General features: G+C 35.4%; 1 protein-coding gene and 1 pseudogene across 1 annotated transcript; both read left to right on the forward strand.

Moving 5' to 3' along the window:
• Window positions 1–319: 319 nt before the first annotated feature.
• On the forward strand, window positions 320–1,281 carry LOC117072819 (taste receptor type 2 member 7-like). Its single transcript, XM_033193231.1, has one exon. The coding sequence runs from the start codon at window positions 367–369 to the stop codon at window positions 1,279–1,281; it is 915 nt and encodes a 304-aa protein (XP_033049122.1). The 5' UTR covers window positions 320–366.
• Window positions 1,282–3,587: 2,306 nt separating this feature from the next.
• On the forward strand, window positions 3,588–10,380 carry LOC117072158 (annotated as a pseudogene).
• Window positions 10,381–11,046: the final 666 nt, after the last annotated feature.

Raw genomic sequence — 11,046 nt, forward strand, 5'->3', positions numbered from 1 at the left:
AACAAAACATACTTGTAATCAGATGTATTTTATTTATTTATTTATTTATTTATTTAGCAAAATTGAGCAAGAGTGAGAACGGAATGGTGCCAAGGGGGCAATTTTTCTCAGGATGTAATTGGAAGACCTAGCCATCATTCAAATCTTCAGATTTGCATTGCTCCAGTTTCATCTGAAGAGCACCAGATTCAGAAAGCAGCCTCTGATTTTCTTCCTTGGAGGAAGAGCTAGTGTAAGGCTCTATCCATGACACAGAAGCTGCAGAAGTTAAGATTTCTCAGTGCTGTATGTTCCCATTTGCAAGATCATCTGGAGGAAGTATTTAGGACCATCTACAAGGAAAAACTAAGACTTGTCCTAGAAAACATGGCCTTCTCTTTTTCAACTATTCTTCATATTATCGTCATGTCAGCAGAATTCTTCACAGGGATCACAGTAAATGGGTTTCTTATCATTGTTAACTGTTATGAATTGATCAAACATAGAAAGCTAATGCCAATTCAAATCCTCTTAATGTGCATAGGGATGTCTCGATTGGGTCTGCAGATGGTGTTAATGGTACAAAGTTTTTTCTCTGTGTTCTTTCCACTCTTTTATGTCGAAAAACTTCATGGTGCAGTGATGATGTTCCTTTGGATGTTTTTTAGCTCTATCAGCCTCTGGTTTGCCACCTGCCTTTCTGTATTTTATTGCCTCAAGATTTCAGGCTTCACTCAGTCCTGTTTTCTTTGGTTGAGATTCAGGATGCCAAAGTTAATATCTTGGCTGCTTCTGGGAAGTCTTCTGGCCTCTGTGAGCATTGCATCTCTGTGTATCGAGGTAGATTACCCTAAAACTGAGGAAGAGGACGCCCTCAGAAACACCACACTTTATTTTGCACACAGAACAAAGATAAAGAAAATTAGTGAAGTGCTTCTTGTCAACTTGGCATTATTATTTCCTCTAGCCATATTTGTGATGTGCACTTCTATGTTACTCATCTCTCTTTACAAGCACAATCGTCGGATGCAACATGGATCTCATGGCTTTAGAAACGCCAGCACAGAAGCCCATATAAATGCATTAAAAACAGTGATAACATTCTTCTGCTTCTTTATTTCTTATTTTGCTGCCTTCATGACAAATATGACATTTAGTTCACCTTACAGAAGTCACCAGTTCTTTATGCTGAAGGACATAATGGCAGCATATCCCTCTGGCCACTCAGTTATAATAATCTTGAGTAATTCTAAGTTCCGACAATCATTTAGAAGAATTTTCTGCCTCAAGAAGAAACTATGAAGAAGAAGAACAGTGTGAACTATTTCTTTCCTTGATATAGATTCAATGGACTTACTTGGGTTTTGTGTGCTGACTCTCCCTCTCTCTGGTAATTTTCTGCCAGTGTCTGATCCCCAAGACAAGTGAGGCACTAATTTTGATGTTGGACGGGTGGGATGTGTCTTTTTTTCACGACTTACATACTTAAAACTATTGTGATGGTAATACATTTAAGTAACAATACTTGCACTGGAGTAGAGTTACATTTTAGAAATTAAAAAAATACTAAGACTTCATTCGGCTGAGCAAGGTAGTTCTTTTAATCTCTCTACCCAAGTCATCGGGAAGCACCTGGTTTAAACAAGAAAAAGTATCTTGATTTAGTTCAAGAATTGAAACAATAAAATAATTTGGCTTTAGGGACATTTAAGTATTTTTCAAAGAGATTCAAATTTTATGTTGAAACTGTCTGTCATAACATGTCCTCAGCAATACTAGTTATGGTCTTATATTGCTTTTGATTTCGGATTGGAAGATGATAAGATGCAAATTGAGTTGGCATGCCTATGCATACGTAAACACAATCCAAAGTCTCAATTATGTTACAAAGCAGAAATCTTTTCCAACTCTCAGGAGTACTAAACCCACTCCCAGAGAGAATGTGGAGGAGGTTGCTGATAGCCGGATCCCAGGGAACAAATGTTCAACACCAGGTATCTTAACTTCTTTCCAACTGAGAATTTTGTCTGGAGTATGGCAGCATCAAATGCTTTGAAGGTCTAAAGTAAAACAGATCTCTGTTTACTCTTGAAATCTATTGCTAGATTTGAATTGATTCTGCTCTTTAAGGATCTCGAATAGTCTTACTTTAGGAAAGAAAAATATGTTTTGCAATATCTGACATCACTTAGGATATCTGTTTAAATCTACAAAATCCACGCCGGATGCAGTGGCTCATGCCTATAATCCCAGCACTTTGGGAGGCCAAGGTGGGTGGATAACTTGAACCCAGGAGTTTGAAACCAGCCTGGGCAACATGGCAAAAACCCATCTCTACAAAAAAATACAAAAACTAGCCAGACATCGTGGTGCATGCCTGTAATCCCAGCTACTTGGGGCTTGAGGTGAGGGAATTGCTTGATCCCACGAGGTGGAGGTTGGAGAGAGCTGAGATTGTGCTACTGCACTCTAGCCTGGGTGACAGAGCAAGACCCTGTCAAATAAGTAAGTAAATAAATCTATAAAATCCTTATTGGCTCTTGAAGATGAAAGATACATTTTAGTATTTTAATTGTAAATAAATTGCTATTAAAGTAGATTAAAAGTTGCTGGGATGAGGGAAAAAACTAAATATGTGTAGGAATATGTGCAATTATTTGCTACCAGGTAAAAAAAAAATTAGAATCTTTATTAGTATTTCCCTGACTATACTCTGAGAGAGAGGTTCTCAAATTTGACCAGACATCGGAATCCTCTGGAAGGCTTGTTAAAACACAGATTACTGGGCACCACCTCCAAAATTTCTGACTCAGCAGGTTTGAGATAGGACCTAAGCTTAGCATTTCTTATGAGTTTCCAATGATACTCATGCTCTTGGTCACACTTTGAGAACTGATTTAGAGTCACTGTACTACAGAGATTAAGAACCTGGCCTCAGGCCAAACTGGATGGGTTTGCCTCTTGACCCAGCTGCTTATTAGATGTATAATCTTGGGCAAGATGTTAGACTATCTTTCTCCATTTTTTCATCTGTAAAATGAGATAATAAAAGTAACTACTCCCAAAGATTGCTGTGAGATTTTGCTGGCAAGTGTAAAATACCTAGAACAGTACCTGGTCCACAGCAAAGATCAGTTAAGACCAAATATTGCTTTAAGTCAATAAAAATGTTCAATTGCCACTATCAGGAAGGCATGGATATTATTTCTTAAACTTTTCTAGTGTTTGAAATTGGGCAAATAAAACTAAAATTCTACATTACTACTTGAGAAAAAGTGGTGAAGTCTACTTCAGTTTAGAATGGTAAATAGGGTTAGTATTGGATGAGTCATAAAAGAGAATAAATCAGTATTTTGGAATGCTGTAAAAAGCAATAGGCTAAATAGGGTGGTGAAACAGGAATTATAAACTGCTGGAGGATGACAAATAGACAATAAGCATCTTAGGGTGGGGGTAGAAGAAGGGACCAAGAGGCTGAAAGGTGAGGTAAAAGAGAGGAGAGAAGGCAATATTGACCATTTTGCCCGGGTCCTTTGGAAAAGCTGCTGATGGTGGGATCCACACTGGTCTCAGCTGTGGTGCACTGTGGTGTACATGGTGCATGATGGATGCTTGATCTGGTAAGTAAATATGGAACAAGATAATTCCTTCTTTGAAGTATCACTGCCCCTTAGTCAAGGGAGCATATTTTAATCTGTATGACTGGAACATAGATAACTGAGGAAGGAGGTGTCTAACCATAATAAATTTAAGAGGCTCCTTAGAAAAAAGGGGGGGAAAACACAAATTAACAAGCAAACTTTGAACATCAGAAGCGCTGACACAGAAAACCTCAAACTTGAAAGGCAGCCAAATTTACTATAGGCACAATATGATAGCATCATACATTATTAGGTGTCTTTTACTCATGCATAGCCCTACTTTGTAAATAAATCTACCATATATTGATCTCTATTTCTGAAAGTGATCAAAAGGCCCACTTTCCTACAGCAATCACTGATCCTCTGTTTAGAAATACATACTCTAAAATTTATTGAGGTTCTGTGGTGCAATAAGCATGACTGTCCTAAAATGACTTTGAGAGCTCACCGTTGGTGGTCTGGACACTGAGAAAATTAGAATTTGGGGCTGCTACCAACTCCTAGTGCTAAGGCTGTTTTCAAACTCAACCTATCACTGAATTGTTAGCCCTTTCCCCTGAAAAAGAGGAATGCAACTTCACACAGGTTCCCAAAGTCACCAGGTACCAATAGACAACTTTCCCAAACAACACCTCCACAAACAGCTGGTATCCAAACTCAGTAAAGATGGTGCCCAGATAACCTGTTAGTCAGTCTGTTCTGCCTGTCTTCTTCCATTGATAAAATTGCTCTCAGGCTTGCTCTGTGATAAAGGAGAATGACAAGAGGAGGAATTCTTACCACCCAAAATGTTCACCCACTATGTGTCCAACAGAGTGTCCTGGGCCTGGTCATTTACTCAGGGGATATTAAAAGGATTGGACCTCACAAATGCACTTATTTTTTTCCTTATCTTTCGTTGTAAATTTGTTACCCATGAAAGTCTATTCCCTATCCATACTGTGTGACATGACAGATGGTGGCCACAAAGTGGCTGCTTTGCACAGCTGTTTCAAGGATAAACTCAGGCATGTCCAATCTCCAGTGTCCAGTCTTAAAGCCCCTCACCTTCCCAACAGGTTTCCAAAACGTGCCAGCTCATTTCCCACTGCCAGTTCTCTTATTGTGCTGATATGTGATTAATATGGCTTTATGGATCTGAATTTATGTAAATATGTTATTTTATTATCCTCTCACCTTTCTTATGCTTCAATTCTTACCTAGTTGTGTTGGTTATTTCCAGTTTGGAAATCCTCTTTGGTAGAGAAAGAGACAAAATAGGAGTTAGACTGTTTAGCTACATTATGGCATTAGTTGATATTATTTATTCTTCCCAAGTAAAGAAAGTCTCTTGTTTTTATTTTCTTTTTCTGAACATTATTTAAAGCCTATATTACTTCTTTTTCAACTTATAGAAAAAAGTTGCAATTATCTGTTATATGAAAAAATTATTACCATAGTAAATTTTAAGTTATTTCATTTGTACAAATATATGTAATTTAAATAACTTACTCAAAAGCGTTCATGTTCCTTAATGCCTAGAAATACAGAAATCAGAGTGTTGAGGTTTTCATTTGCCACAACTTGTTGCGTTTCCAAATATGTGGAGCTGAGAAACTCAAAATTTCTAACTCTAAACTTCTAATTTGGAAATTCAGAAATACACATTCAGAATTACCTACCAAAGAGGAAAGTTTTGGATGGTTCTACATATAATTGAAGTCAGTTGACTACAAAATAATGTTTCCATATAAGAAAATTCCAAGAATGCATTCATGAGAGCATTAAAGAAAATTCCAGAATGTTGCTAATGCTGTTCATCTATCCAAACTCCTTTACCTTCTTCTTCCCTTTTATTAAGTACTCTACTGTCATCAAGGGTTAGTAATGATCTCAGATGCTCTAAGAAATATTTGAAGACATTCTCAAGCTTCAGAGACCTTCCTCTCACTAATTTCTCATGGGAGTAACTGTCAGGACAAATCACTTGGCATTTAGCACCTTATCTCCTGATGTATTCTTATAGGTTTGTATCTTTTCTAGCCAATTACTTATAATTTACTTGAAATCTGGAGTCATAATCTATTTTTGTACCCCAAACAACTAACAATAGTGAACTAAACATAAGTAGCTATTTGTATATATGCTTTTGATAAAGAAACATATGTATCTCTACGCAAAAAACAATGAGGCATAAATCAGATAGCATAAAGATAGGTTAACTTTATTTCCAAAACTATAAGAGATTTGGTCAATTCAACGTTACTGATGTTTTCATTAGAAAAAAAAAAAAAAAAACCTTAAAATTGAACATCAAGGAAAATAATACAGAAAAAATGTATTTTGGCTTCTCAGTTTATAAACTAGGACAAAATTATAAGTAATGCACTGCCACCTGGTGGCAAACATTCGCTTTAAATAACATGAACAGTTAAAGGAAAGACTCCAGTCATTATGGATCTTTGTCTAGGAAATTTTATATTCCGTTAGAAAAATATTAGAAGAGAAATTAACACCCATATCTTAGGAGATTTTGGACCAAAGAAGAGTAAATAACTAGCCCAAATCAAATAAACTGTAAAAAAAAAAAAGTCAAAATTATTTATGGGATTTATGAGATAATTGGAAACTTGAATTGTGGATATTCAATAATACCAATGAATTGATGTTCATTTTTTTAGAAGTCATAATGGTGCTATGTTTTAAAAATAAAAGTGTTCTTATCTTTTGGGGGTAACATTCTGATGTAATTACTGATAAAATATTGTGATGCTTCAAAACAATATGGGAAGGGAGAAAAGTTGGAGATATATTTGAGGCAAGTGTGTGAAACAGGATTAGCTATAAAAGGTAATTTTTTAAACTGGATGATGGTTACATGGGGGATTCATTACCAATGTCTACTTTTGTATATATTTGAATTTTTCTATTTTAAAAAGTCTTTTTTTAACTTACCAAGAGATATGTATCTATTGAGTGTAGGATTTGATTAACAAAAAGAAGGAGGAATTTTCCCCATAAATTATGTAGCAGAGGCTGAGTGTGGCAGCTCACACCTGTAATCCCACCAATTTGGGAGGCCAAGGTGAGAGGATTTCTTGAAGCCAGGTGTTTGAGACCAGCCTGGGTGACAGAGCATGACTGTGTTTCTGAAAAAAAGTAAAAGGAAACAAAAAGAAAATTGTGTTACAGAAATCTGTAGGTTGAGCCACAGATTACAAAGAACTTGTAATCTTTGTTTGTTTTAAGAAATATCCTTTGAAGAAATTAAGTCAACCTTCTTAAGCCCCAGGTGAAAACTGCCTCTCAGAATCACATAATATATCAAATATCAAACTCATATAGCTTTATAAAGCCGATAATTAAACAGTTACGAAAGGTGAGTTGTCAAGACTTACTTAGTAAAACTGAATTGGAGTTCAGTTATTCATATGCTCTCTTTCTGTGTATTTATTGAGTATTGAGCTTGTTGTGCTGATTTTCAAACTTTGGAAATAAAAGCGTGAGATTTATTGCTTTGTTGCTAGGTTTTAGGCAACAACCAGAGGCCCTAGTTTTACTTTTCTTTTTCTACTCTGACTTGAGTCTGGTAGAAAACTAATTCCGTTTCTTAGCAACCCAGATGAGCAAAACTTAAATGAACTTTGGCTTCTTTTGTAAAGCAAAGGATAATGTTTCCCTTAAAAACTGTTAGTCTCTCTTGGCTTTACAGAAAAGATTTGCTGAGATATATTACTCTAAAACTTTTATGAAAAGCTATCTTTCAAACGGTAAGTGAAGTAACTGGTTTTCTAATGAATGCTCCTACCTTTTGTTTTTATTTTGAATTCTTCTTGTTTGTCAAACTGACTAGCTCTTTTGAGCCTATATGTTTTACATGTTAAGATATATAAGATGAATTCACTTATGAGAAAAGCAATTCTTTTATCCATGATATAATAAATGAATAAGAAATTATGAAAATTATATTAAGAAAGAGAAAGCCCTGCTAAAAGACAGTGTTGAATTTCCCTTCATACAAGTTTACAAATGAGCATGAATTTGTGGTCTAAAAAGTTTACCGTGATCATGATAGCAGATTATATTACTTTTTTTGTATTGACAATTCATTAAGTTATCAAGTGTATCTGTATCTATTTATTTACCTGTCTATATCTACCTGTCTACCTCCCAGATTTAATGTTATAAAATTAAGCTCAGATATGTAGGCAAAGGAACTTTAAATTTGCATATATTTACTAACTAAAGAAATGTATTTATTTTTCTATTAGCAAATTTAAAAGCAGATAACAAAAATATTTAGTGACTTTCCTGGAGAAAATATTTGAGGAAGAAATTCAAATGAATGTTTTTTGCATTGTCACTATTATGGTGAAGTTTTTCATTATTTAGAAAAAAAATATTTTTAGACGTTTGGATTTTACATACAGTTTTCAAAACGTGAATGTAATTTTCACAATTTGGCAAACATAGTTATTATGATTGAATATATAAAATTTGCATTTTTGTAAGGTTGAAAATGGTTGAATAGCAATTTCACACAACTCAATCTAAAACATGCAGAATTATGCATAGAATTTGTAGAGACAGAAATCCTTGTCTTAATGATTTTATAATCTAATTAGGAGTTGACATAAATAAATTGTCCAGGTACAAGTCAAAATGAAGATTTGAATTCATTGTTGTATTCAGAAACAGAAAACATAAATCCTGATACAGAGATTTGGAAATGCTTTGATTGGAGGCAGCGTTTAAACTGATCCTTGAGGTATAAATATACTATCTTAGGTATAGAATAAATCTGCTTATTGAATGCAGATAAAGTCATTCTTTTATTTTCAATGAAACTTCTTGGACAACATATAGCTTTTTAAAAGCAACATTTACTATTAAATCTTTAAATAAGAATATTACTAATTTATTTTTTCCTTAATTTTTCATATTTCATAACTTTGTATTTCTCTAATCTTTAGTTTTTTCCATAAAAAATGAAAACTATGGTGCACTATTCCATTACAGTCTTCAATTATTCAACTAGACCTCCAGTTGATTTATTTCTGCTTAGGAACTACAAAGACATATGTGATTTTGTGATTTATATGTAATAGAAGCTTAATTTTACATACATATTATTCAAAAGGATAATATGTTATAATAAATGTGTAATATGAGGACAAAATAAGGTATCATACAGAAGTGAAATAAATGTATTCTCTTTTAAAATGTGGCATAGTACATTGAGGCCTTGAATATACTTGCTTCACTTCAGAACACAATGCAACAAGCTCAGAAACAGAGATCACTATCAAAACCACAATGAGATACCATCTCACACCAGCTAGAATGGCTATCATTAACAAGTCAGGAAACAACAGATGCTGGAGAGGTTGTGGAAAAATAGGAACGCTTTTACACTGTTGGTGGGGGTGTAAATTAGTTCAACCATTGTGGAAGACAGTGTGGCGATTCCTCAAGGGTCTAGAACTAGAAATACCATGTGACCCAGTGATCCTATTTCTGGTTATATACCCGAAGGATTATAAATCGTGCTACTATAAATACACATGCACATATACGTTTATTATGGCACTATTCACGATAGCAAAGCCTTGGAACCAACCCAAATGTCCATCAATGATAGACTGGATTAAGAAAAGGTGGCACATATACACCATGAAATACTATGCAGCCATAAAAAAGGATGAGTTCGTATCCTTTGCAGGGACATGGATGAAGCTGGAAACCATCATTCTCAGCAAACTATCACAAGGACAGAAAACCAAACACTACATGTTCTCACTCATAGGTCGGAGTTCAACAATGAGAACACATGGACACAGGGTGGGGAACATCACACACTGGGGCCTGTCAGGGGGTGGGAGGCTGGGGGAGGGATAGCATTAGGAGAAATACCTAATGTAAATGTCCAGTTGATGGGTACAGCAAACCAACATGGCACATGTATACCTATGCGACAAACCTGCATATTGTGAACATGTACCCTAGAACTTAAAGTAAAAATAAAAAGAAACAGAGATGACTACTGCACTGAAAAACTACAGCAATTCCAAGTTTGTCAGTTTATCGTGGAAAAGTCTACAATGTTGTATAACAAGTTTAAGAACATGCTTTTGGTTGGTGAAGGAGATTCCATGATCACACAAAGTGCTGAATAAATTTCTTGCTGAACAAAGACAACATGAGGAAGCAAATAAAACCAAAGATTAAGGGAAGAAAGGGCCAAACAAAAGCTAGAAAAGGGCTGGGTGTGGTGTCTCACTCCTGTAATTCCAGCACTTTGGGAAGCTGAGACGGGCATTTCATGAGGTCAAGAGATCGAGACCATCCTGGCCAACACGATGAAACCCCGTCTCTACTAAAAACACAAAAAATTAACTGGGCGTGGTGGCACACACCTGTAGTCCCAGCTACTCAGGAGGCTGAGGCAGGAGAATCGCTTGAACCCAGGAGGCGGAGGTTGCAGTGAGCTGAGATCGTGCCACTGCACCACTCCAGCCTGGTGACAGAATGAGATTCCATCTAAAAAAAAAAAAAAAAAAGTCTAGAAAAGAAACAGATACAAGGACTCTAAGTGGAGGATCTGATGCTCGAGACAGTAATTAACCACAACACAATGGAGAGAGCAATGAAGAAAGCACACAACCATGAGGCCAGCACTAAGAAACAGCCATCCAGTGATGAGAGAAAGACGGAAATATCTCTGATGGATTCTACTAGGTTGATATACCTGGAATGTAGAGAGCACTTGAGAAGTTTGTAAAGTTTTCATTTAACATATTTAGACAGCTGAAAGTTTAAAAATTTTTATAAGCATAGGTTGTGATGTTGAAAACTCGTTTTGAGGGAAAAATCCCTGTGTCTTTGTTTAAAGGTAATTAAATAGTATCACTAACTGTTCCTGTGCAGTAGTAACAGCCACCTCATATAGTAAATGTTGGGCAAAATCCATTTAGAAAGTGTTAAACTGCATTTCCAGACATGGTTGTAGTGTATTTATAATTAGTGCATGTGTATTAATGTATAATTGCTAGTAGAACAAAGTTATATTTTTAAAACTGTGACTTGTAGAAACCTTTCCAGTTTTCCCAAATACCATGGGTTTTGTGTATAGTTTATACAAATCTTTAATTTTCCAGACTGTCTTTTCAGTTTGTGGGTTTTGTGAAATTTAAGCATTCTTATGTTAGACAAAATGTTACAAAAAGTACTCACTCTCTTCTTTTATCAAAAGTTAATTTTAATCTCAGTCTACATCATGCTACATTCTCCGGCTTCTTTGAAATAATGTGTGGTCTGTATGCCTTTTTATATGACAACTATTAAAAGATAACCAACTGGCATGAACTGACTGAGAATTCTAAGTATAAAACTCAAGTTAATTTTTGAGGGTCATTTAGTTTTGCGACAGGGCATTCGGTGAAGTCTT

Source organism: Trachypithecus francoisi, unplaced genomic scaffold (genome assembly GCF_009764315.1).
Source record: "Trachypithecus francoisi isolate TF-2019V2 unplaced genomic scaffold, Tfra_2.0 Lachesis_group4, whole genome shotgun sequence".
NCBI lineage: Eukaryota > Metazoa > Chordata > Mammalia > Primates > Cercopithecidae > Trachypithecus > Trachypithecus francoisi.

Bases quoted from the DNA above. Each gene is read 5' to 3' on its own strand.
- LOC117072819 (XM_033193231.1), top strand. From the start codon at position 367: ATGGCCTTCTCTTTTTCAACTATTCTTCATATTATCGTCATGTCAGCA.